Here is a 27591-nt window from a genome sequence, read left to right as displayed (position 1 = left end):
GAAGGCCTAGCAAATATATATCCCCCAGACTCCCCCATAGTCTTTAATGGATATTATAACAGGGATAGGGTTACAGGGAGACTGGCTGTTGGAGCAAGAAGATACTTCCCATCCCATATTTTTAATCAGTGGGCAACTGGAACAGACATTCAGTATGGACAGCTGGACACACCTGCACCCCACAACAGCACACTCCAGTACTTTTTTAATACTCTCTTCTATCTACAGTGCTGTCATTTGCTCATCTGTTCAGAAGAATTGTATGTTTTCTCTTCCACAACATTAATCCTGAATAAATAGACATCCTTTAATCCACATCAGATTCACAGCAGTACAAACATTCCCATTATAAAGAAAGTAAATGGTATCTGTCTAAATCAAAATCGCCCGTGGGAATATTACATTCTTAAGGAGGTAGTTGTTTGCACTGTTATAAATTTCAGTGAGTATCTGGTTGATACAAGATTAGAGGTGACTTTAGGGTTAGGCTACAGAAAGGACTAATATTGTGTTATTGGTTAGGATTAAGTTAGGGTAACTATTTAAACATACATTTGCAAGAGGAATTAGGTAAAGGTTAGGGTGAAATTTAGGTGGATTATTATTTACTGATTAAGGTTGGAAATATTCTACAAATTAGGCAAGGGTTAATGTTAAAGGACCGTTTTTAAATAGTTTTTAGATTTTTGTAGGGTTTTTTAAGATTAGGCTAAATTGATGTTAAAACAAATCAAAACCAAAGAAGAAGAAGAAATTGGTGACACTTAAAGTGGCGGGCCAGAAATGCGTATTTCATTTTCTATGTGGTCAGGTTTTCAGACAATATCTTCCCCAAGGAACTCCAAAAGACAGCTGACACAAGAGGCAGGCCCAAGACAGGAAGGAAGCTGGGCAGAATAGTGATGCCAGCTGTCTGTCTAGCACAGCACAAAATAGCATCCCTGGAGTTCATTTGAACTGTATCTTTTATGGTTTGTGCCTCTTGTATGAAGTGCATTAAGCCGTTTACACATTCCTGTTTAAAGTCAGGACATAATTCACGATTCTCTCATGCCAATTGCTTCAAAGTAAACTATCACCAAGGTGTTAGTCATAGAAGTCAGATAAAGACGTTGCTTGGAAAAGCTGTTTAACGGGCGACACCAGGTGGTGCACTCTAAAAAGGCAGAATACAAAAAGGACCCTCAGCAATTCTGTACTTGGTTTGCAATGTTTTTTATATAGCTTTTGACCGTGTATTATTATTATTATTAATAACTAACATCCATCCATCTTCGAAACCGCTTATCCTGGTGAGGGTCGCGGGTAATAACTAACATATTTGATTACTGGACGCCAAAAGAATAATGCAATTAAGACCTTTACCGTACATGTGCTTAGTCGCTGTGATCGAATCGATACATTTCGATGAGAAGAGAAATTCACTTGCATGTAGGTTTACGACAAAAAGATACCTAGATGCTACAATAACTGAATTAATGCTTTGTCAGTTTAAAGGCAAACTAATACAACACCTCACAGTAACACATACACGAACACGTTTTCACCTGCAATTATAGTTTGCATCACGCAATAACAAACATGTGTTGAATGATATACACGCATACACATCCCGCAATAAGGTGACAATAACTACAGCTAGCTCAATACTTTCAATTGTTTATAAAAGTCATCAGTTCAAGCCACGTGTGAAGGGATGAAGCATGCATTCGCCAAAAAACGCATTAGCAGCCACATGCGGCTCTTTTGTTTGTTTGTGATTGTGACCCCGCCTTCACCGGAGGTCAGCGTGACGTAGGGGGCGGGGTGAGCGGATGGCGGAAGTGCGTCCATGAGCCGCTGCAGGAGAGCAGAGAGAGACAGTCAGGTTGGGGCTCAATTCCTACCTTTCGTTTTCAATTTTAGCCGGTGTTAACCCACAGCAGCTGGGCAGGGGGCCCGGTTTGTCTCCGGTTCTCTAGGGCGGGTCTCCATAAACTACACTGAGAACTGAAACCAATTTTCCGGCTCGTTGCCGGAGAAAGGCCTCGCTTGCAGTAGTCTGGGGGGGATGTGTCTGAGTCTGCTTATCTCGTCTGTACAAAGAAGAGTCTCCTAGTCTGTTTGTATACAGTTTATGAGCTTCAAAAGAGATGCATCTGAAGATCTCCACAATTTACTAGTAGCTTCTAAGGTGAAGTTTCTGTATTAAATGCGACCTTTGTCGGGTGGTTTAATGTGCGTGAACTAGCAGGAGAGAGCTGATCACGTTTACGGGAAGGTGTATTGATTGGGTTTTGTTTATAATTAGTTGTATAGGAGATATGTGCGTGTGTTTAAGTTGTTTCAACCTCGTATTGCTTTATTATAAATGCACGGGCCAACACTTTTGCGACCTCGCTTCCATCAAAACAAACCAGACAAGTCTTCTGTGCAAGCATAGACGCTCCGCAGAGCAGCATCTAAGCAGACGTCCAGACAGACATTTCAGACCACAAACCAAGTCAAGCTGCTTTGATTTGTTACGCAGATTCCCCCAGTTTCCTATAGTGGATTTGAAAAACGTGATATTTGACAATACTGATGTCAAACTGTATGCAACAACGTGAATTGATTTTCTTTTCCAATGGTCTTTAGCTTTTCAAACCAGGTGAAGTTACTTATAAGTATTTGTGACAATGGAACAAAGGGTTTTGTAAAACTGGAGAGGTGCTGTTTGTCACAGCTGTTAAAACACATTAGCCAGAGGATGCTGAAGAGGTCTTGAAGTTGCAGGGTTGGCAACTGCACATGAGTTGCATGCCAGTGGCTATAATTATGTTGTTGTTTTTTAGCAGAAAGCTGTCCATCTGAAAATGTTCCACTTGGTGTAGGGAGTCACGCTTTCCACATCGTTGTTTTTTGTCAGATTTTAATAATCCTTATCCTTTAGTCTTTCCATTTTCAACTACAGGAAATCCTTGACAGCTGTGAAAAATATGAAAGTAGCTTGTAACTGGGAAAATGTAGTGTCTACCAGTTTTTCATGATGCTGGATATTTTACGTACTCTGCTTGTACGTACGTACCGAGTCGTTATTATTATAGTTGTGATTGTTGTTGTATTAGTTGCTCTAGTCTTTGCTGTAATATCCAGGTGCATATATGATCTGTGTCAGGACTGGTGCACAGTTCACAGCGCCAGTCTTGGCAAATGGGGGTGCTGTAATGGTGACTCGACCCTTCTCTGTTGCAGACCTGACACCAGTGAGTGAGTGTGTGTGCGCGTGTGTGTGTGTGTATGCATGTATGTATGTGTGCCTGAGTCACGAGGCCGCAGTCACCGTGATCAAGCCCACGTAACGTTGCCTTTCCCTGGGTGAGCCGCTCGCCGCCCCTGCCATGATGGGCCCCCGGCGGAAATCCACCAAGACGCAGAGTGCAGGGGGGGGCGCCGCCGACCCTCTCAGACAGGAGGAGCCCAAGGACTACATCAACGAGCTGTCCCACGAAGTGCTTTGCCACATATTCCGGTCAGTGCCACGGCCAATGAAAGCGTCATCCATAGCCCTGCTTCGTGTCTCTTTCTTTTGTTTTGTTATTATGATTTTATATGAACTCTCCTGTTGAAAGGGTGCCTGCAAGTACTAACACAAACAACATCATGGTGGATTGGACCAGGAAGCCTCAGGTTTGGTGCTGAAACTGTGTGTTTTCTCTTCTGCTGTTCCCTTTAGGTATCTCCCCATGCAGGACATCATGTGTATGGAGTGCCTGTCTCGAAAGCTGCGGGAGGCGGTCACCCTGTACCTGCGGGTGGTCAAGGTGGTGGACCTGTGTGCTGGGCGCTGGTGGGAGTACATGCCCTCAGGTAGGCAAGGATAGGCTGAGACCTCACCCCTCTCTTACTGTCTCCCGCTTGCATCCTTCACACTGTGGCTGTGCTGTCAGTTTGTACTGTTCATTGTGTATTAGGCACTTGTGTGTTTGTTCAATGTCAAGTTAATGTTCTGTTCAATCTCGGAACACATTGTGTTTATCATCAACTTCCTAACAAACCAAGTTTCCATGATTATTATACAGAAGTGAATGGCTTCCTGAAAGTCTCTGGCTTTAGCATGACTTGTGACTGTCATTATGTTTGTGAGCAGTGCTGTAATAGTGGATGTTGTTGGCAGGCTTCACAGACTCCAGCTTCCTGATGCTTCTGAAGAAGATGCCAGACCTGGAGCAGCTGTATGGGCTGCACCCCCGCTACCTGGAGCGAAGGAGAGTGCGGGGGCACGAGGCCTTCAGCATCCCTGGGGTCTTGGAGGCCCTGCAGGCATGTCCCAACCTGCTGGTGAGTGACCCTGTGCAACCCTGAGCAATCTCTGTACAGAGTGCCTGCTGAGCCCTCTTACCCCTGGGTTTAAAACGGAAACACCTGCATCAGTGTTTAATATTCATATTATTTATTTCTTAGCCAACGCACTTATTCAGGGCAACATACAGTTTACACAAGAATCATTTTAAGCATTTGCAAAAGTGCAGTAGTACAGTCAATTCAAATTCAATAAGCATTCATCCTAGTACAATGAGATAACAAGTACAGACATAATACAGTAGCGAAGAGGGGGTACAGTGAGTCTTCTGGTGCAGGAGAGGTCTGGAGGCAGTGTAAGGAGAGATGAGGCTGTTGGTAGCTCGGTGCAGTTTGGTCGAGACAACTGTGTAGGTAAGAGACAGTCTTGAACTGATTGTGATCTGAGATCAGCAGCCAGTGAAGGCACTGGAGTAGCATGTGCAGTTTTCAGGTCAAGTGGGGGTTGGAGAACCGGTTTACTGTTCCTATGACACATTGATGGCTGTGCTCAGAAGTCAGAAAGAGCTTGTGTTACTGAATATTGTAACTGGCATAGCAGAGATTGGCTGCTGTTGAGCAAAACCCGAGCAATGCGGACAATTCCTTTCAGCTCCTCTGCAGTCTTGATTATTTTTGTTGTTTAGTAACTTTCTCCTCTTCCAAATCACATGCATCATCAGCTTTGGATGATTTAAAACAAGTTGGTTTGACATCCTGAGACTAAAACAGTGTAGGCATTTTTTGATTTCAGCTCTTTGGTGTGTTTCTCTCCCCAGGGCGTTGAGACTTCTCATTTGGAGCTGGTCGAGGCCATCTGGAACTACATGCCTCAGGTTCACATTCTGGGGAAGTTCCGGAACCGCAACGGGGCTTTCCCCATCCCCCCGGAAAACAAACTCACCATTCCCGTCGCAGCCAAAATCCAGACCCTGCATCTTGTAGGTAAGGACATGGCAAACCAGACCAGAAAGGAAGTGGCTGGCAACAAGCTCCAAAAAAACTCCAGCTTTGTCTTCCCAATGTTATTGTCCAAAGCTGGCATTATCTTGGGCCTGTGTTGGAGTGGACACTTGATAATCCTGTAGGTCTCCATGACCAGTTGTAGAGACCCCTGGGAGTATTTCCAGAATCGAGGAAAATAAATGCAGCTTGGAAAAGATATAGATGCAAAACCTCAGTTATGTTTGTGAGAGGCTTTGAATTCCATTATGATGGGAAGAACACTCTCAAAAGGGATTTTGAGGTTTAATACTTCTATAACTCAATTAAAATTTTAAGATTTCAAATAATAGACTAGATTTTCCATTATTCTCTTATTTTTTATTTTTTATTTTTTTTATTCTGGTAGCAAAATTATACTAGTCTTCTCTCAGTTCAGCCATGTGGTGGCCTCTTAAGAGTGAGGTCAGGTCATCCGTTGGTGCCATGTGCTTGACTTGCTTGTTTCTTTTCATCGCTAATGGCATGCACTGTCCTGTCCTGCTGCAGGAGTCAACGTGCCAGAGATCCCCTGTATATCCATGCTGAGGCATCTCTACCTGAAGTGGGTGCGCCTCACCAAACCCCAGCCTTTCAAAGACTTCCTCTGCGTCAGCCTGCGCACCTTCGTCATGCGGAACTGTGCAGGTCAGCTCGGTGCACGACTCTCCATATATATAATGAAGACGAAACGTGTTGTGATGCGATTCAATGAAATGAATCTTTTATTATACAAAAGTCTGGTTTAAAAAACGTCTATAAAATTATTTTTTCTTTATAATGATGTTTATTTATTTTTCCTTTTGAAAGCTTGGTAAGGAAGGTATTATGAGCGAGAGAGGAATGTGTAAAACGTGAAGTGGGTTTGTAATGCGCTGCTCTGGTGCGCCCCGCAGGTCCCACTAACTCGCTGAAGTATGTGCCCCTGGTGACGGGCTTGGCATCAGCGAGGAACCTGGAGCAGCTGGAGCTGGTGAGGGTGCCCTTCCTAGGGGGGCTGATCCAGCATGTGGTGGAGGACAGCTGGAGGTCAGGTAAAGATCTGTTTCTGTCATCCTACATGTTAGTTGGTCAGCGTCACAGATCTTTGAATGACCAGGGTGTTCACAAAAGCCCAGATTGGTAATGTCTTTTCTTTAACATGAAGGGGCAACTTGTTTGGAGCCCCTAGAATGACTTGCAACGGTCATTAACATCTCTGAAGTTTGTATCTAAAACAACTGGGACCAATCTTCCACCAAAGCATTGCATGGCTTCTTTAGCTCTGGAACGCTGCTGTGGCCTACTAGGGACTTAGTACAGCAATGCGAATGCACTGAAATGTGTGGAGTACTTCTATTCAGTGCATTGACTACAGGAGAATCAACTGATTCTTGTTGCTTCCCATGGGGTTCCCAGTCACAAACATGCCGTATTTGTGTATTTTTAAACTGCATTCTGACTAAGTCTCTCATCCACCTTTCCACATTCTGTAGAGCCCTTTTAAGAAAATATTTATCTCTTGCCCTCATGAGGAAAATGCTATTTCATCCAGACACTCAGACTTGGCACGGTAGCTCAAGATCGGTCTGGCCTCCAAAGGATTCTATGCATTTTAGCCTTTCTCTCTGTACACCAGCATTTTGTAAATAAGAAATGGTTGCTGAATGTGTGCTTCCCTTCATAATGTAAGTGACCAGAGTCATCTTCTGTGTCTTATGGACTAACTCGGCTCTCTATTCCAGGGGGATTTCGCAATTTGCACACTATTGTGTTCGGTGCCTGTAAGAATGCACTTGAAGTCGATCTGGGCTACCTCATCATCACTGCAGCGCGCCGGTGAGGAGAGCAAGGATGTGTTATGCTTTCACCTTGGGAAACTGCTACCGTGTCCTGCATGCAACAGTAACTTATTTGTGCAATGTACGCCACACTGTCCCACCAATGTAGGCAAGATACACTGCTGCTGTTCTCCCCTCTCTAACCTGAGGGAGACTACTCTCCAACATGGAGGTCACTACTAACTTACTTCTCACCCTGGTGAACAGGACTATAGGCTTCCCCCTACTAGCAGCCTATTAGTGAAAGTGCTGGTGGCATTGCCATGCACTCTTATGAAAACTCTCAAATATTGAATGTAGCTGACGCAAAATCTGTCATCCAGGTTGCATGAAGTTCGAATCCAGCCTTCCCTAACCAAAGACGGGGTGTTCTCTGCACTGAAGATGGCAGAGCTGGAGTTCCCCCAGTTTGAGACACTGCACCTTGGATACGTCGACGAGTTCCTGTTGCAATGTGAGTGCCCCTTCCCTGTCGCAGTACCTGGGTCCAGTCCGTAAATCAGCACGTCCGCATTGGATGAGACTCGGGGCTGACCTTGCTTCCTCCCTTGTAGGCAAGTTGAGCCATTCTGACCTGGTGAAGTATGGCTTGGCGGACGTGATCGAGAACCCCGGCATCATCACGGACATCGGGATGAAAGCTGTCAACGAAGTCTTCTCCTCCATCAAGTATCTTGTCATCTACAACTGTCCTCACCTCCACAACCCTCACAGTTGGATCACAGGTACTGCGCTGCACCACCAAACTGTTGTGCTACTGCTCGGGGCGCCGTGCTCTGGAGAGGATGTGTCCCACAGAATACCTTAGCAGGTCTATCTGACTTTAAGCATCTGTCTGTAACTTATTGACTTATTTGTTTGAACTGTTTACTACACACCAGTGGATTTATGTGCAGATAACTGCTCAGACTGCCGGTGCCGCTGCATGTTTACATATTGTGCTATATCCAGTATTAAAGGGTAAATCAGTAAATTCAAGTAAATAACAGCCTACTATTTACTAACAGTGTGTAGTTTAAGCTGTTCAGAGTCCTTAAAACTTGCTAAGCTTTGCTGCACTGGAGTTTTAAAATGGTGTTGTTGTTGTGACATCATGGCATAAATAAACTAGTGTAAACAAAGTAATATGGATGAAGAAATATTTTCAGATTCAACAGCTGGGAAATTATATGAGCCTTTAAGGGCAGAGTATTCAAATTAAGTAAATAATGAGTGACAGTGATGATTCTATTGATTTTGATGTCAAAGGTCTACCGGAAGGGTCAAAAAAGGAAGTGGCCATGTATTTGGTGTACTTCACACAATACTGTTGTGCATGACTGTACAGTAGATATTAGTGACTCTGCCATCCCGACAGATCACTCCCGCTGGAGCCGGCTGGTGGACCTCACACTAGTGCGCTGCCATGCCATCAAGTTGGAGTCCTTCAGCCAGTTCATCGAGATGCTGCCCAGCTTGGAGTTCATCTCCCTGGACCAGATGTTCAGAGAACCACCTAAGGTGAGCAGCTGGCCTCCGCCAAATGAGTTCAGGAGTCCATGAACTGTGTAATGTGTTAACTGCACGTAAATACGCTGCCTTTGCGTTGCTTTTCTTGCCACTGTCTTTAGCTTCTCCTTTTGTGTCGTGCAGGGATGTGCCCGGGTGGGCCTGAGCGCCGGCACGGGAATAGGGGTGTCCTCGGCTCTCGTCAGCAACCAGAACTCCAACAACGATAACGACAACAACAACAACAATAACAACCACCAGAACAACAACGCCAACCTTCCACCGCACAACAACGAGAACAGAGAGGATGTGGGCCGGGAGGGAGGCCCTGCGCCTGAGCAGCAGATTCAGGCTGACGGTATGGCATTATGGGAACCGCATGCTGTCACAGAGGCTCCAAAGTGCAACAGAGAACAATACAGAGAATGTGTTTAACAGAGACATCTACTTCTATACATTGTTTTCTGTATGATCATAGTACCTTTTAAACAGATTTTTCAAAATCTATGCAAAGAATGCTGGGCTTAACTGTGCACCTTTTTGGGGAAAAGCTAAAGGCCTAGTCAGACCTATATATTATACGTTTTATTTTGTAACATTTGCATTGAGGTATTTTGAGATTTAAAACACTGCATTCTCCATCCTTTATTTTGTTTTCACTGAACAGTCTCCTATGCTTACTGTCCTGAAGAAGATAGGGAGGACAAAGTACAATAAAGTACTGTATAGGTTAAGATTTTAGTCAAAGCAGACAAAATTGTCTTCTGGGTAGTAATATGGATATCTTATTACAAACCCTTGATTGCAAGAAGAAACCTTATTATAGTGAGTGATTTGCTGTCTAAAATAGTTTACTGACAAGAACTCAGTGGACAGGACAGTTTTGATGGTATAGTCTGCATTAGAAACCCCAGCAGAAACTTGTAAGCAGTGAATACGCACTGTAGTGTATTTGCCCTTAAGAAGTGAATGACACTGCACAGATGTCATGACCGAGGGAGGGAGCAACTCCTTCTCTGAGCTAATGGCTGACTGCTGTTTCACTGTTTCCTCCCCGTTGGGCTGCAGAGATCAACGATATGGAGGAGGCTGTGCAGGAGAACGTGGAAGCCGAGGCCAGGATCGTGGCGGCGGGGCCAGAGGAGGCCGCCGGCCCCAGCCAGGCTGTTAAAGCCATGGATGTTGACGAGGAGCAAGCAGGTGAGCGGACTAGGGATGTGATGCAGCTGACAGAAATCCATAAATGCGGATGCAGACGTAGCATATTTAGTTGTAGGTTGAGGGGCATTTTGTATTTGCCAGCATTACTGTAAAATCAGTTTGCTACAGTTTTTATAAAAAGAAAAAAAATATTTAACACATTTTATTAAATTGCTGTAAATGTGAAATACAGATTAAATCCGCTCATAGTCCTATACATTGAATGTAATGGAGTACATGTATTACTATTATTTCACTGTTCAAATTAACAATTGCCTGAGTCTTCTGCATTTTGAATTAACTATAAAGATGCAAGAATTACAATTCAGCATGGATTCTTAAATTCTTAACATGTATCTAATACTACCATTACTAGACACTTTACTAATTACATGTAGTTTAGGCTAGTAGTTGTACATTACATTTCAAAAACACAAGGAGCTCTCAGCCTCACAGGAGGAGTTGACATGTAGGGGTGATGATACGCGGGCACGTTTGGCACCAGTTATGTGGTCAAGAAAAAACGCCCAGAGAAGGACAGGGTCACACCCAAATACTCGAGTAAATTATGTAAAAATGAGGAGAAATGAAAATGCACACCCAATCCAAATATAAACAGTATAAATATATACTGATCAGCCATAACATTATGACCACTGACAGGTGAAGTGAATAACACTGATAATCTCGTTATCATGGCACCTGTCAGTGGGTGGGATATATTAGGCAGCAAGTGAACATTTCATCCTCAAAGTTGATGTGTTAGAAGCAGGAAAAATGGGCAAGCATAAGGATCTGAGCGACTTTGAAAAGGGCCAAATTGTGATGGCTAGATGACTGGGTCAGATCATCTCCAAAACTGCAGCTCTTGTGGGGTGTTCCTGGTCTGCAGTGGTCAGTACCTATCAAAAGTGGTCCAAGGAAGGAAAAGTGGTGATCCGGCAACAGGGTCATGGGTGGCCAAAGCTCATTGTTACACGTGGGAAGAGAAGGCTGGCCCATGTTGTCCGATCCAACAGATGAGCTACTGTAGCTCAAATTGCTGAAAAAGTGAATGCTGGTTCTGATAGAAAGGTGTCAGAACACACAGTACATTGCAGTTTGTTGCGTATGGGGCTGCGTAGATGCAGACCAGTCAGGGTGCCCATGCTGACCCCTGTCCACTGCCGAAAGCACCTAGAATGGGCACGTGAGCATCAGAACTGGACCACGGAGCAATGGAGGAAGGTGGCCTAGTCTGATGAATCACGAGTTCAAGGTGTTGACTTGGCCTCCAAATTCCCCAGATCTCAATCCAATCAAGCATCTGTGGGATGTGCTGGACAAACAAGTCCGATCCATGGAGGCCCCACCTCGCAACTTACAGGACTTAAAGGATCTGCTGCTAACGTCTTGGTGCCAGATACCACAGCACACCTTCAGAGGTCTAGTGGAGTCCATGCCTCGACGGGTCAGGGCTGTTGTGGCGGCAAAAGGGGGACCGACACAATATTAGGCAGGTGGTCATAATTTTATGGCTGATCGTTGTATGTCCTATATATAAATCTTATATATCCTTAAATGACCGCATTACATAAGTGCAAGATTTCAAGGTAAAGTAAGTTACCGATGGACGTTTCATTGTTAGCAATGTTGTATTTTATGTTAATAATAATGTGCAAAGCTATTATTTTTTCTATGATCATTATGCTTTCTTTCTTGTGGGTCTGTTGTGCACTGTTAGATACTTTACATAATGTTGTAATCCTACCTTTAAAACACAAGTAGTAAATATTAAAGCCACAAGGTACAGCTACCGGTTTAATTTGAACATGTTGTCACATGACAGCCATGGATTCCGTGATGGAAGTGTTAAGTGTTAATCTCACGCATGTAAACCAGGATTTCTGGCATTTTCCTGCAAAAACCGCACAAGAGCTGCACTAGAGCTAATGTGTGAGGGAGGTTAAAACGCACACGTCAACTCCGCCATAGGTGCCACCAACACTGAAAATACATTCACTTTGTAGGGTGGTACAGAAAGATACACTTGCAAGGACAGGTGGTCGATACTGGTTCATTTTCCACAACAACAAGCATTTCTTTCGTTGAATTATAGTTTCACCAAAATATGTCGTCACCTCCAGTGGTGTAGTTTTAAAACTTCAGTAGAATAAAACGGAGCGGGTGCTGCACATACTGTTTTTATATGAATGTTATGTTAATAAGTGGGCTTCATTACTTATTCTCATCATATTATGTCATATACATCATGCAAGTAAATGTTTTAAATACATTTATTCATAATTGTAAATATTTAGAATTGAGAAGCATGGTGTTGAAAGAGTGGTGCCACTCCGCCCGGCTCCCCTACACCCCTGTGTCAGACGTGGTGCTCCAACAGCATTACAGCCCTATCTGTAACAATCACATCATTCCTTCTCTCTGTAAATACATGTGGACTGTACTGAGTGAATGAGTGGACTGACTTCATGCATGTGCGGGTTGCAATGGTAGACACAAGTATTTTGCTACAGATTCGAATTCGTTTGGTTTAGTATTCGACGGAGTTCGGATTTGCTAAACGTGTGTGAAGTTCGACATCTGCGAATGCGGATTTGAACTTCGTCACAACCCTAAAGCAGACCCTGTGCTTTCCCTAATCTACCTGCATAACGGACACCTTTGTGAGACTCTGGGGTCTGATCTGCATCTCTCCCCCAGGTCCCAGCGGAGTGCAGCCTGCCGTGAAGAAGCTGCCGGTGGTGGTGTCCGATTCAGACAGCGAGGACGAGGAGGACTGCACAGCTGCCCCTGCCCCGGTGGATCCAGGGTACCAGGTTGCTGGAGAGAAGATCATGGACATAGAGGAGCCAGGCAGGCCCAGCAGTGAGTGTTCTCTGCAGCCCAGAGCACACCACAATGAAGGGGAATTAACTGGTTCATTAGTAGCTTCCAACTCAAGACTTTCCCACTAGTTAGCCATTTCTGTATTTTGTTAAAAATTTTAAATAGACCCATTTATTATTAGTGTTGTATTCCACTTCTACTTAGTTTTCAGTAAGGTGTTTTATAGAGACTGTGGTGAGGGTTATTTTATGGAAGGCTGATTTATTGGCAGTGATCCTCTGATTTCCTCTAATTTCCAGTTAGGATTACAGAGAATGCTCATAACATTCTCACCAAATCGGGTTTACCAATCCAGATTGCATGTACAGAATATGGTTTAAAAAATAAATAAACTGAAACTCATTGCTTTTGTGTATTACCATGTCTTGAAATAGACCAGTGTTCATGGCTTCCCTGACTCTCTGCTGCTCTTTCTCCTCCAGGTAAAGGGAAGACCCCCCTGCGCCGGCGCGGACCACCCTTGGCGGAGCCACGTTGCGAGAAGGGCTGCCAGGTGACCAGCGAACAGATCAAGGCTGACATGAAGGCCGCCATCGAGACGCCAGAGCGAGGCGCCCGGGGGGCTAAGGACTCGGGGACAGGAGTGGGCTCTGGCTCGGGCTGCGCGGCGGGGGGCTGCGTCTGCTCCATTCGGTGGCGCGACGACTCGGCCAATCGGGAGGAGGGGGCGGCGGCGGGGGCCGGTGAGGGAACGGTACGGACTCGCTGCACATGTAGCAGGACACACCCCAGTGCAGAGGGCAGGACTCGGGGCGGCTCTCGCCACCCAACAAACAACGATCCCACGAGGGCCACGCCCAGGGACGTGGGGCACAATTCGGTGGGCCCACACAGAGGGGAGGGCCCAGAACAGGGGGAGGTGGCTTCTGGAGGCCCTCCCAGGACCCAGGGGGGGCTGGAGTCGCATGGCAGCAGTAAGGAGAGGACTAGTGGGAATTTGTCTCAGGACAGCAATGTGGATGGACACCAGGACAGGAGGCACAGGGATGGCTACCCCCGGCGACCGGTCACAAGGGCCAGTAGCAGGCTGTCCCACGTGCCTCTGGTCTCAGAGTCAGGTGAGTCTGACTCTCTGCTGCACCAATTGGGGTCCCAGAGCACTGTCCACCTTCGTTTACTTACTATCAACGCATTACACAAGATCAGTTGGGTTTCTGCCTTCAAATGATGTTCATCATTTTTATTATAATAAGTATCATTTCTAGCTGTGGATAATGTATATGCAGGCTGCAAAAAGTAATGGTCTTTGTCAGCTTTGTAGGCTACAGTAGCAAGAGGGCAAAGATCCTGGGTGTTCATTTGAACAGTGAGTATGAAAGAATTTGATGGCATTATATAGACCTTCCAGACACATAAAAAAAGCGCCGCTCGTTTATTAAAAGGAAGCGTATTCCAGTGTAGTGAGATTTATTTAGTAGGGTTTTTTTTTTTTTTTTCCTGTCCATGTCATGATCTCAGATGCTTTTACATAGTACATTTCAGTACCTAAGTGAAGTAGAAGATTATGATTTTAAAGTTTGATTTTTTCAGATGACTGTAGGACCGTTTTGTGCAGTTCAGTGATGGCGATTGTGTTTTGCTGCCTGGTGGCTAACTGGATCTGTGATTGCACTGTGTGCTGCCCCACGGGGCGGTGACAACGTTGATGTGTAAATTGGTGTACGTCTCCCTCTGTAGAACTCTCCAAACCAAAGCCCCGAGCTGCTGTGAAGAGGAAACGAATGGCAGACAAATCGACCAGCACCAGTGACCCTGTCACCGAGGACGACCATGTGCAGGCGAGTTCCCCTGCATCATCAAGACAGCAAGCCCCTTTGCCCCCGCCTTCCCTAGACATTTACCTACTAGGGCTCAGTATAATTCAAACTGGCAGCTGGCAGTGTTGATTTCCATTTACCTGTTTTGAAAGCTGTAATTAGCATGTAAAGTAATGTGAAACAAGATCTCGTGTCCTTACTATACATTCACTAAAGATAAAAGACTGTAACTGTTCATCAGTTGTTTAATTAAATAAAGATATTCTGTCCGGAGACTCGCCTAGTCTGAAACTTGGAAAACCACAAAAACGCAGAAAAACAATTGCAGGCACTTGTTTTATTGGGTGCATTGCATTCAGACGGATGCTTTTGAAAATGCAGTCAGGCAATTCTTAATTGAAAGCAAGCCAAAGCGAAAAGTTGACAGTCTTTAAAAGTGTGACAGAACAGCGTAGTTAGCATCTGACGACTGTGTATGCAGCATTAAAAAAAAAAAAAAAAAGCTTGCATTAGTGGTTGTTGTATTTTCAATCAGAGGTGGTATAATTATGTTCTCTCATTGTTATACTGTTGTCAATGTCTTTTGTACTGCTATCGTCTTCTAGGAAAGCATGCTACCGTCTAATCTTCCATTTGTTATGGTATAATAGTAAATATCGTGAAGACCTGATTACATTAAGAACATATCACCATTAGCACAGCATCCTTACCCACTTCATTGCTGCACAGGTGCTGACACTGAAATCCAAAAACCTGGTGGGAATCACACTAACAAACTGTGGAATCACTGACCTGGTGCTGAAAGACTGCTCCAAAATGATGTTCATTCACGGTAGGTATTTTTGCTTCACAGCTATGTTTTTTTTCCTCCCACAAAGTAACATTCATACTATTCTGCCTCCCGGTAGGTTAGCCAGCCGAGTGGTGAGAATACAGCTGTCAGATCTTGACCGGCCTTGCCCTGTGTCCTCTCCCCCAGCCACCCGCTGCCGAGTGTTGAAGCACCTGAGGGTGGAGAGTGCACCCATAGTGAACCGCTTCGATTACGCCCAGTGCAAGAAGCTCAACATGGAGCAGGTGCTGGACCAGATTCTGCGCATGCCCCCAGAGAGGAATCGCATCATCTACATGCGGCCCATGCAGCAGGTATGGGCTGAGCAGAATTGGAGAGCAAAGTTCATGATGCCAATGACACGAGCGGTATGACTTGGTATACGGTGGGTCACTGCGCCATCAGAAGGGGTTTAAGCGAGGCGGAGTGACTTGGTTTTGATTTACTAGGATTGGAAACTGATTTACTAGTCCAGAATTTATACACAACTTTTTTTAATGTAGATTAGCGGTTAATAATCAACAGAATCAATTAATGTTTTATTTGAAATTAGAAAGCGAAATGAAGGTGAAGCCTGCAAATCTGAGTATGTTTGAAGAATTCCTCTCCCCTCTTGCTGGGTGAAGCAGTTCCTTTCGGTAATTCCCAATGCACTGATTAATAGACCTAGATTCTCACAGCTGTTCCATGGTTTTAAGTGTTAATCAGCTCGTACAGGGTCATCGTAAACTCCTCCCAGGAAGCGTAATCTGGATAAACAGATCAGCTTTTCAGATGGTTAGTGACCAGATGGGTGTGGGGGCGTGCAGAGTAGGCTCAGATGTCAACATCCCTGAGAATGGGGGCAAATAATTGTGGAATGTTACCCTAGGTGTTTCAGGAGTTTGGACAACCCCAAAAGACTATGTGGTAGAAGGTAACTAGAATTTATTTTGGCCTAGACTTGCTTGACTAAGGGGATGATGACCTGGCCATAAGGATGAGGCCATCAGAACCCTCCTACCCCATTAGATGAAAGGGTTCCAGATGCTGCTGCCAGTGTTTGGGGTGGAGGAGGGAATTGCAGCAATGCATGCTGGGAAAGTGCTTACGTTGCCAGATGCCTTTGCTTGGGAAGGTGGATATCCGGCCCAAGATTGGGGTTGTCCTCCTCCCAACCCACAGTTGAAAAGTCCATATTGTGGCAAGCCTGACTGTTCTTGTGCGCTGCTCTGTCTCTCGCAGGTGGACTCCCTGGCCTTGGAGAGAAAGATCTTCTGCGGCCCGTATCCCTACCACATCTGCATCATCCACGAGTTCAGCAACCCGCCCAACGTCCGCAACAAGGTGCGTGTGCGCAGCTGGATGGACACCATTGCCAACATCAACCAGTGAGTCCCCTGCTCTTCCACATGCTCTGTGTTCAGTGTGCTTTAGGAATGTCAGTGTCGAAATCAACAACTCTGACATACCTGTTACCTGCCCCTGTCCACAGGGGTGACTTGTTTCTTTGTCACTAGCTACATTGAACCAAAATATAAATGCAACAGTCAAAGATTTGACTGAGTTACAGTTCATATAAGGAAATCAGTCAAATGATATAAATTGACTACATATAACTGATTTATAAAAGGAGTTAAAGTCTCAAATGTTGAGGCAGGGCTTATGGTAGAGAAATGAACATTCATTTCTCTGGCAGAAGCTCTGATGGACATTCCTGCAGTCAGCAGCCAAACGCACACTCCCTCAAAACTGCAAACATCTGTGGCATTGTGTTGTGAGACAAAACTGCACATTTTAGAGAGGCCTTTTATTGTCCCCAGCACAAGGTGCACCTGTGTAATGATCATGTTGTTTAATCTGCTTCTTGATGTGCCACACCTGTCAGGTGGATGGATTATCTTGGCAACGGAGAAATAACAGGAATTTGTGCCCAAAATTCGAGAAATAAGCTTTTTGTGCATATGGAAAATGTCTAGGATCTTTCATTTTGCTTTAACATGTTGCGTTTTTATTTCTGTTGAGTATACTTTCTTCTGTATTCCTGCTTCTAAAATCTTTAAAATCCAATACTTCGGATTTACTCATCCAGAATTGATGTGCTGTTTTTTTTTTTTTTTTAAAGTGTAGATTAGCCATTAATATACAAGAGAATCAATTACTCTTTTATGTTCAATTAGAATTTGAAATGTAAGTGAAGCCTGGAAATGTGCGTGTGCGTGTGTGTGTGTGTGTGTGTGTGTGTGTCTGTGAAGAATTCCATTCCCCTGGGTGTCGCAGTTCCCTTCAGTGATTCTTTGTCACAAGCTACTTTCTTCTAAAATGATAACAAGTAAGGGGTGTGTAGTCCAGATACGGTGAAGGATGGAGATTGAAACTCCAACACAATACAGCTGTTGCTCATTTCTCCACTAGAGGTCAGTGTCTCTCAGCAGTTGCTCACAGTGCAAAAGCAAGACCCTCCAGCAGGTGGCACTGTGCTGGACATTAAGCCTGGCTTGCTCAGAATGACTGTGGACTCCAACAGCAGTTTTGTTAATTACAGATGTAGTTTAATGGTTACACTTCCCTATATGCATATGCATTCTCATCCTCTTCTAATGTGCTGATTTGGAGAGACCCTAATGAAGCCTTTACCCTTAACCCTTCGCAGGGAGCTCATCAAGTACGAGTTTTTCCCTGAAGCGACTCGAACAGAAGAGGATGTCAAGAGTTACCCAAACTACCCCTGGGGCCGGGACATCTACACCATAGAGGGTGAGTGGCCCTGGCTAAAATAAAAACTGCAATATGTCCAGGTGAGGGCTTGTCAAACCTTGTATCGCTGGGCCCAGTCTCCTCCAGCAGGGGATGTTCTCGCTGTCCGTCAGTGAAGGTTTGTGTGAATCATGCACAGTGCGTGAGAACTGCAGCAGCACAGGGTTCCCAACTCGGGACACCGCTTTGTCGCAGCCCCTCTGGAAATTCCTTCCATTAATGTTCAGAGAAAATATTTAACTGCAGAAAGAAATAAATTGTTTTCTTTTGGAAGTGCATTTTCCTCTCTGACAGACTTGTGGTTTGGATCAAATGCCATGTAAGGGGTGTGTTTAAATGTGAATTAACGATATATACATTTCATGTAAAGCAGGGGTTTTCAAACCGGTCGTGGAGTACCCCCTGGCCTGCTGTTTTTTGTTCCAACCTAGGTCTTAATTACTTAATTGAATGGTATATTGCTTTGTTAGGGCAATTAAGGATTCAATTAAGCAATTAAGACATCAGTTGGAACAAAAACCAGCAGACCAGTGGGGTACTCCAGAACCGGTTTGAAAACCACTGATGTAAAGCATTGTTTCGAGTCTCGCTCTCTCTCTCTCTCTGTAGGAGTGGTGGACAGTGCCCCGTATTCCATGATCACAGATTTCCCCTGGCTACGATCCCTGCGCACGGCTGAGCCCAACAGCTACGCCCGCTATGACTTCGAGGACGACGAGAGCAGTGAGTGAGACGGGGGTGGTCGGCACCAAACTGGGTCCTGGTCATATAGATCACATAAACTTCAGCGTTGCATGTTCAGTGTTCATATGTTGAAACAAACCCCTCTAGATTTGCACACTAATGATTCAAACACCTAGCAGTTGTCTTTGGGCCCCTTGATCTGGTATTCCAGGGAATCCACCCTGTCGGGTTTCCCCTCCACTTTAACCCCCAGCCACCCCTTTGCCCTGTGTTCCAGCGACCATCTACGCCCCCCGACGGAAGGGCCAGCTGTCGGCGGACATCTGCATGGAGACGATCGGGGAGGAGATCTCGGAGCGGCGGCAGACCCGCAGGGGGGTGTTCCAGAGGGTGGTGGCCATCTTCATCCACTACTGCGACGTGCGCGGAGAGCCGGTGGAGGACGACTACATCTAACCCCCGGGGGCTGGGGAGCACCCATCTTGTGTGACCACCCTCCCACCCTTTCCCTCTGCAGAGACGCAGCTAGGAAGAGAGAGAGAGATTCAGTGGGGATCGGGGGGGTACCCCTCATTCTGGTTCAACCCAGGACTGCTGTGCCCAGAGGGAGGCCCACACTTAGCCATTCCCCGTGGTGGCAGTGGGTACCGGACAGATCGAGTTGCCTTTCTTTGTTCTGTTTTTTAGAGGGGGGACGTCTTCAATCCCCAGCAACTACAGAAGCATAGTCTCCAGGTGGAATGCTGCCCACATGTATATGGATCCATGCTAAAGTATTTTTTTTTATTTTTTTTTATTATTTATTCATTTACAGCAATTCCTTTTGAAAGGACTTTGTTTGAAAATGAGTTCCTTGCACTGTTTCATTTGTTTTAGTTTTTTGATAGCAGTGTTTGCCCAGTGTTGTACTGGAACGCACCACGCTCGGCAAAAACATTGTTGGCGCTGTGATCGGGATATCGTGTGTATGCATTCAGGCCGGGATGATGAGATGAATTCAGACACTCGAGCTGGGTGGGACGTATGGGTGAGAACAGACACACGCGCACACAAAAGGAAAAAAAAAAAAAAAAAAAAAAGGCGAGAAAAACAAGTTAAAGATGTTATTACTGTGTACTGGCCAGGTCAGCTGTACGACTTCATTGTTGAGTGTGCTGTTGTTAACACTATAAAGAGCAGCACAAATCATTTTTCTTTCCGTTTAGTTTTTTTGGAGGGGAGTGTCCCTTTTCCTCCGCTATATTTGAGAGTTTAATACTGCCGCGGGAATGTCTGCATTGAAGATGGCGTCGTATCCCTCGCCTCCTACCTCTGGTGCTCACAGATAGACACGAGCTTTAGCACCCGCCTCACAAACCGCTGGAAGCTGGAAGTGCCCTTAGATTGTGTTTTTCTGTTAGGTTTTTTTTTTGGGGGGGGGGGGGTTGTGATGAAGTCCATCTGAGTTTTATATTTTGGTTTTTGGTTTCTGTTAGTTTTAACCTGCTCCCATGTTTTAGATTTGTTCAGAGGGAGAGTAGAGGCCCTGCCCAGAGGTCTGCCATGAACAGATTCTGCTCTCAGTCACATCTGGGGGGTTGTTTTGGGGTGGTGGTGGGGGAGGAAAGATGAAAGGATTCTTCTCCTTTAGTAGAAATTTCCAATTGTCTTGTATCACAGACTTATTCAGTTCTGATTTTGCCCAGATTCCCCTCCGAGCCCTTCCTGAGGGGAGGAAGGGGAGGAAATGTACACCAGTTTTGGGAATCTTTCACGCACACACTTTTTTTTTTTTTTTTTTCCTTTCCTTTCCTTAATTGAACCCATATTTCAAGAGACCAAATAAAGCACTGCCTTGAACCAGGAGCACTGCTGGGTTTCGTTCCAAAATCTCTCTCTCCATGTCGAACACATCAGGCAAGTCTCGACACAAACGACACCTGGCTTTCAGAGCACACGTGCGCACTGCAGTCATCTGCGTCGTATTCGCTAGAGAAGAATCGCAAGAAACGCTATTCAGCATCACCTGTGAGCATGCGGGGTTCTTGGTGGTGATGGTGGTTTGGCTTATATTGTTAGATTGGGGAGAAATTAGATATGGGTCAGACTTGTGTGTGAAACATTTTTATTATTATTTCTTAGGTCCTCTGAGCAAAATGATCAAAACAAATGAAAGAGAAGCTATTTTCCCCACCCAGCTTTGATCCCTGGTTGGATGGAGCCCGCACAAAGGGAAAATGAGATCACGTTTTGTGGAAATTTAAATGTCTGCAGCTCTATAAAAAATAAACTGAGGGTACTGCCTGAGGTGTGGCTCCTTTCACCGCGGTATGACACAACAATGCAGGGCACTCTTAAATAAAGTGAAATGAAAAGCCATCCTAAAATAACTTCCCCCAACTTCTTGCTGTTTTATTTTTTATTATTTTTATTTTTCTGTAACTGGATGTCTCCCTCCACTGTTCTTCCCCTGAATAAGTCAACAGCGTGCTTATATATGATTGTCTTCAGAAGTTAAAGGAGCTGAGTGCAGTTAAGCTCTATTCAGAGTATCTTCCATAATGTTACGTTTTATATAATGCATAACTAACTAAAAAGGGGTAAATTGAATAAAGTTATTATACATATATGTATATGTTGTAATCGGGTATTGTTCAATCCTGGTGCCTTTTTCCACTTCCTTTCAGTCTGATTTAGTTTCAGCTTGTCCTGAAAATGAAGTGAGTACATTTCTGTGGGCCCAGGGGCTGGCAGACCATTTGTTGTGCTTCTGTTTCCATGCACCCTTTTTACAGTGGATCGGATAACGGGGGATGTTCTGGTTCAGATGGACTTGATGGAAACATCCTGCTCTGTCAGACTGGCGCATTGAGTCTCAAATAAGAGCCACACTGAAGACAAAAAATAAATAATGTATTAATCTAGCAAACACAAGTGAGTCAAAACAGGCGTGCCAGATTAATATTTTCTTTTATTATTATTTTTTTAATGCTTGACTCTGTGAGCGCAGGTGTAGGTCTTTTTTTTTCTCCGTTATTGTACACAAAAAGGCAGTTGAGATTCCCCAGAGAAATAGCTGGTTTTGCAAAACAGGAAGCTGCTCTCACAGACGTCTGTTGGAAGAAGAATTGGGGTCCATTTTTCAATGGCAGATCCTGCCAACACCTGGGGTGGACTGTCTGTGTGTAAAATCAGATTTGTGTCTGCGAACTATGCACAGCAAACTGGACTGAAGCCAGAACTCCAGGTCACCAGAATCCTACCTGTCACCCAGTTACTGCACTGGGGGAAGAGTCTTGTTTTGCCATTGCCTTTCTCTCACAGCCTTGACACTGGATTGAAACGGACTGCTGCAAATGGTCCAAGTCACGTTTAAAGCCTTTTTATAAACCAACATTATCGAAACACAGCAGGAATGACTTTTTTGGACTTTTTGGAACAGATGCTCGTCTTTGAGACACATTTGCCAAGTTCCTCAAGAGACACGAATGTTTTATTTTTTTCTTTCTGGTATTTCTTTTTTTGTTTTGTTTTTGATTTGCTTTATTACACAAAAAAGGGAGTGTGGACTGATTGTTTAATTTGAACAGATTCTAGGAATTATAAAGCTGTTTGCTAAAAAAATATATATATTTATTTCTATGTTATATTGTATGTGTTATTTCTTATTGAAATATTAAACATTTACAATGAAAAGTAGTAATCCGTTCACTTTTCTGGGGGTACATGGTTTGTGACAACAAGACAAATCTATCATACACTTAGGCAAATAGTTATCCGTAGACCGGCAAATAATTGTATCAATGTGTAGTGCCTTAATTTCATTGAAGTAAATCTACCTAGATTTAAGGTTGCCCACTTACTCAGTGCATAGCTTTACAAGATAAGTTGTAACTTATTTTATTGCCACTATTATCAGCTTTAAAATTAGCCTGCAGTTACCAAGGCTATGGGCAAAGTTGTTTTCCAAGTTGTGTCCCCTGTTCCCATTATTCATTTGAATGCTGGTAGCGCTCAGTGTGGAAAGAACTGAATAATGTGAACACTTTGATTTTTCTCCTTTTCTTCAGACAACGTGTGCTGTCATGCCAGAGCAGCAGTCCTAGGGATGAGCTGGGATGATTAACAATTGGTGCTTCCCCATTATTAGGTATTTACCCAAACAAAATTGCAATCCCAGATCCATTACTAACCTACAGAATACCTAGAGGTACAAACAAGACTATTTCCTGCAGGAAACCCACATGGTCAAAACAGTAAATGCAGTAAATGTTTTAATAATTATTTTAAATTCATTAATTTAAGAACTGTTGCAAGGCTCCTGATGAGTGATTTACAATAGCCTAGAGGTTGGATTCATGACTTTCAAGCAATGTATTGATTTTGACTTTGACTTTGACCTTGGGCTTAAATGTAATGATATGGTCTTGAGACTCTACACCGGTTGGTTACAAGTGAAAGTTTTAAAATGTGTTTTGAAATCTGTTCCACAGAATGGGATACGCGGACAGACAAGCTAATCAGTTTTATCCTTGTGTAGCTACAAATGTCAAGCTAACCTCTTTTTCCTCTTCCGACCACACATGGTGTGAACACAGGAAATACTCTCTGGTGTGCATGAGAAAGTTTTCTTGTGTGCATGAGAATGTATGATTTTTTTTTTAATGATTTCCCATCGCAGTGTGATTTTTAGGGGTTCCATACAAACCCTTCCTAAGTATCTTCATAATATTAACTTTAACAGCCTTCCAATGTCTTTTGCATTTCGTTATTTAAAGAATCTTAACTAGAGAAACTGTCAAGGCTGTCTAGAACTTTTTAGTGTTTTTTTTTTTTTGGGGGGGGGGGGAAGGAAAGACTCAAAAAAATGTGTGACTCTGCAAATTCACAATTTATATGATTATTTTGTTCTTCCCTCAAGATTCCTGAGTTTGCAAAGGTTCCTCTACTTTTGTTCTTGGTTCTGGCTTTTAAAAGTGCTGTTATGTTGTAAACACTTTGAAATACAGAAAAATGTATTTCCAGACCCTCTTTGTGATTGAAAAAACACCCCAAAACAAAAGTCGCGGCGCCTCTGAGTTGCGTTGCTGGCACAGGGCTTTGTCGTCCTGCTTTAAATTAACTGGAACAATGACTCCTCTTTCCTTTTGAAGAGTGTGAGTGCATTCTTTGCAGATCAACAGCCTTCAGCATTGGCCTGTCCCTCCCCAGCACAATTCTGAAGCCACAATTGTTATTATTTGTTTTTAATATTATTCTGGTACATAGCCTTCAGTCAGAAAGTCCAAAGTTATTTCAAAGTAGAGGAGCAGAGCAATCTTTTTAAATGACTCCACAACACACAGAAATTGGTCCATCCAAGGAGAATATCTGTACATTTCAATTGGTGAGCTGTCCTCTTTTGGTACCAAAGTTAAAAAAAAAAAAAAAAACATTCAATTGTGTCAGAATCTTTTTTACGGGGATTATAGCACATTTATAAAAGAAAAAACACTAAGTATACACAGAGGAACATAGATTTATGTAAATGTATTTACATATTTATCTATTTATTTCCAAACCTCCCACAGTTCAGTACGTTGTTACCAAAAAGAGACCTTTTTCAAGGTCAACTGAACATGTTTGTCTAAAGCCCCTAAAGAGGAAAAATCACACCAGTTCAAATGTTCATGAAAATAAACTCCGAGCTTGTTCTGCAATTGAGGGGGAGATTTATGAAAGCACGCCACTAAGAATTTTATTACATGGCGTTTTTGGCAGATCTGAAGTCCAGGCTTGCTAACTGCTAGGCCTCTGAGCCTGCCATTTTCCTGCGGCTGTCTCCAGGACCCCAGTGCTTTTGATAAAGCCTCCCCAGCATGTAAGCAGGTCCCTGCTAGAACGCTTACCATGGTGAAGAGTACTTCTGACCACCCCCCCTTATCAAACCTGGCTTCAGTCTGAAGAGTGTATTTCCCTTTTCACCAAAAAAGATAAAAACTCCATAATTGGCCCCAATTGTAAAATGCCTCTTAACTGCATTCATGTATAAACATCATTTCCTATTGTTGATACATTCCAGACTGAGGCGCACTAAAATCTCTGAGCCTTTTTTTTTTTAAACAGGGATTACCAAAACAGGCCTGCTGAGGAGAAGGGAAAGCTATTTTTAAATGTCCAATGGTAATGTGAGAATGGAGATAAAATTAGTTTAATATATCAAATTCAAGAACAAAAGCCGAGAAAAACAAAGTCGGATTGTGCAAATGAACTCCATGAGAATGAACTGCTAAACTAGGATTAGGTTGAGCTTCCTGTCTATTCCCTGACCGCCTAATTAAGCGCTGTAGTTCTGGGGAACATCCTTACAGTATTTTTTTGTGTGTGTGCTTAGTTGCATTTTATTTGTTTTTATTGTGCATTTTCCTCTCAACTCACATTCCAGGCCAAAAGTGTTTCGGCTTTTTTGTGAAACCGTATAAGAAACCAAACCAACTCTAGTTCTCTGTAAGGTTTCAAACATCTGCTCCCAGTTCAGAACAAGAGCAATAAGCCTCCAGGAAAGTCTAAAATAAGTTAATACTGTTTTCTTAAGTGTTTTTTTATTTATTTTTTATTCAGTTTCATTCATTAAATGTTTCTGAAAACTCTTTTTATGATGTATGGGTGCAAAGGATGAAATGTAATGACCAAATCTGAAATGTATGGTTTTACTCATTGTGAAATAAAACTGTTGGTTGCCTGGAGATGAATATTCTTTTGTATAGGGGAAACACCATTCTTAGGAGCAACAGTCAAAGAAACCCTTTTTATTTTATGTATGAAAGGAAATGGTATGGTTAAACATATATTTAAATTTCAAGTTTAAAACCCCCTCTGTCTCCAAATGACAACAGGGCTTATTTAGAAATATTTTAATGTTGGCCAACGTTAGGACTGAGAGGGTAAAGGGACTCTTTGTGATCGTGTTTTGTTCCGTAGTTTCCCATTTGCGAGTGGTAAAAGCTGGCATTCAGTGTGACATTTTGGGTTTTCTCTGATTTTTAAAAAAATGGGAGTATTTGTTTTTGATTTCTTTTAGGCTTTTTTCAATATCAGATTCAACAGTTGTTACAATGATGTAATTCGTGCCTTTTTCTTGTCAACTACAGGTGCACAAGTTCTTGGGAATGGTGGCGATCAAGTGTTGACGGACCAGCCATCTGTGAGAGAGTCTTCCATCATCCATCATCAGGCCTTGTGAGAAGAGGGTCTGCACTGCTGATTTCCTGATAGGGCTACATCCTGCTGTCAGTGCCGGTATGGCTTTTGTCATTTTCTTCCCTCCCTCTCTCTCTCTCAGGCATTGTTAAGAACACAGCCAGGATTAAGGAGACCCAGATGTGACGGACACCTTCCTTCAGAGTGAGGCAAGTTTGAACCTCCTCCCCCTCTCTCTTTTATCATTCTCATGGCAGACAATTTTAGAATGAATTGATCTGTGTTTACAAGAGACCCCCGCCCCTCCCCCAACCCCGCCACCCACCGAGACCAAAGCTGAGGGAATAAATATAGATGTGTTGCATCGAAAAGCAGTCATTTTAGTTGTTGTTCTCCACCATTAAATAAAAACATAGCAAATAAAAAGAAAGTCAAAAATACACTTTTCTCCTATGAGCCTCACCAGCCAGTATCCCTGATGGGATAAGCAGACAGGAGGTAAATAAAGTGGAAAAAGTGCATCTGTAACTAAAAACAAAAACTATGCAAATGTGCTGTTATTTTATTGGTTCCTGCTTGTGTTAAGATGGTTACCCTGGTTGAGTTGTGGTTATGTGGCACAAAACAGATGCCCAGACACCTTTGACAGATACTTGTTGGTGGCTCAGTCTAGGTGGTATTACCCAGCTTTGAGGGGGAGGAAAAAGTGCTACCCAAGGGATTAATGTCACTGTGGTTGTGGGGTGACAGGACGAATGTATCACTGAAAAGGGAACACAGGAGTTTCCCCTTTAGTGGAGAACAAGTGGGGGGAAAAAAGGCAAACAAGTGAAAACTTCCAGCTCTGCAGTATTTGGCTGGAAGTGGAATAACGGGGGGGCTCTGAGGGAATTACATCAGTCAGAAAGCATTCTAATCATTAACAACACAAACACTTCAACTGGATTCCTCATTATGTACAGACCCCCATAAATAACTCTGGAAACGTCACTCCAGGAAAAATAAAGTTGGTAGAGAAACCACACAGACGTTGAGAAGAGAAAAAAAAATGCTGCAAATAAAAACCAGGAGAGGTGTACCTTCCATTAGCAGTTTTGGATAGCTCTCTTCTGAGTCTGTTTCATGTTAAGAGTGGGCTTTGGGCCGCATCCCTGTAAATACTACAACAGCAAGGTCTAGATGAAAGCGAGGTAAAAACGGGTCTGGAAATCCAAAACTTGCACAAGTGTGTAGGCAGAACTGAATAGCACCTGCATACCATCTTTGGCCGTGTTGAGTGTTCAGCTCTGCATTGCGACTGCAGTTGAGGTCTGTGTACTGTCCGGCAACCAATTTCCCCCCATGCTGAGTTTAAAAATAAAAAGACATAAACATTTACCCTGACTATTATTTATGTATTGGCTGGATGGATTGACCTATTGATTTATTTAGCTTTCCTCTCCGCAGGGATCCTAGAGGTGGCAGCCCACACACTTGCAGTTTCCATCAGCAGTCGGCCCATTTGTTTGCCAGTCTTTATAATTCCTTCAGCAGTCCCTATTCACTGCTGCAGTTAACTTTTTTTTTTTTTTTTTTTTTTTTTTTTACACAGTTTTTACAAAAGCGCTCGTAAAACATTATACAAGACTAGATTCCTGGGAGTGAATCACCTTTAGTCAACTAAAGTATGACCACTTCTTTGTCCTGCTACAACCAGACTGAAACATCAAACGTTTCCTATACCTGGGCACTAAGAATAAAGTCAGTA

At 43.6% G+C, this 27591-nt stretch overlaps 1 protein-coding gene across 1 annotated transcript; it reads left to right on the top strand.

Moving 5' to 3' along the window:
* Nucleotides 1-1800: 1800 nt before the first annotated feature.
* On the top strand, nucleotides 1801-22361 carry fbxo38 (F-box protein 38). Its single transcript, XM_066716524.1, has 22 exons — nucleotides 1801-1867; nucleotides 3214-3490; nucleotides 3695-3828; nucleotides 4136-4299; nucleotides 5079-5244; nucleotides 5791-5928; nucleotides 6177-6314; nucleotides 7005-7098; nucleotides 7424-7554; nucleotides 7655-7825; nucleotides 8458-8600; nucleotides 8733-8946; nucleotides 9657-9788; nucleotides 12492-12656; nucleotides 13100-13735; nucleotides 14355-14455; nucleotides 15164-15266; nucleotides 15414-15580; nucleotides 16491-16636; nucleotides 17899-18002; nucleotides 18612-18725; nucleotides 18964-22361. The coding sequence occupies exons 2-22, from the start codon at nucleotides 3360-3362 to the stop codon at nucleotides 19140-19142; spliced, it is 3471 nt and encodes a 1156-aa protein (XP_066572621.1). The 5' UTR covers nucleotides 1801-1867; nucleotides 3214-3359; the 3' UTR covers nucleotides 19143-22361.
* The last annotated feature ends 5230 nt before the right edge of the window (nucleotides 22362-27591 follow it).

The sequence above is a fragment of the Amia ocellicauda genome, chromosome 11 (assembly GCF_036373705.1).
Source record: "Amia ocellicauda isolate fAmiCal2 chromosome 11, fAmiCal2.hap1, whole genome shotgun sequence".
Lineage (NCBI taxonomy): Eukaryota > Metazoa > Chordata > Actinopteri > Amiiformes > Amiidae > Amia > Amia ocellicauda.
The sequence above is the reverse complement of the archived record's forward strand: the minus strand, read 5'-3'. Positions and strand labels throughout refer to the sequence as shown.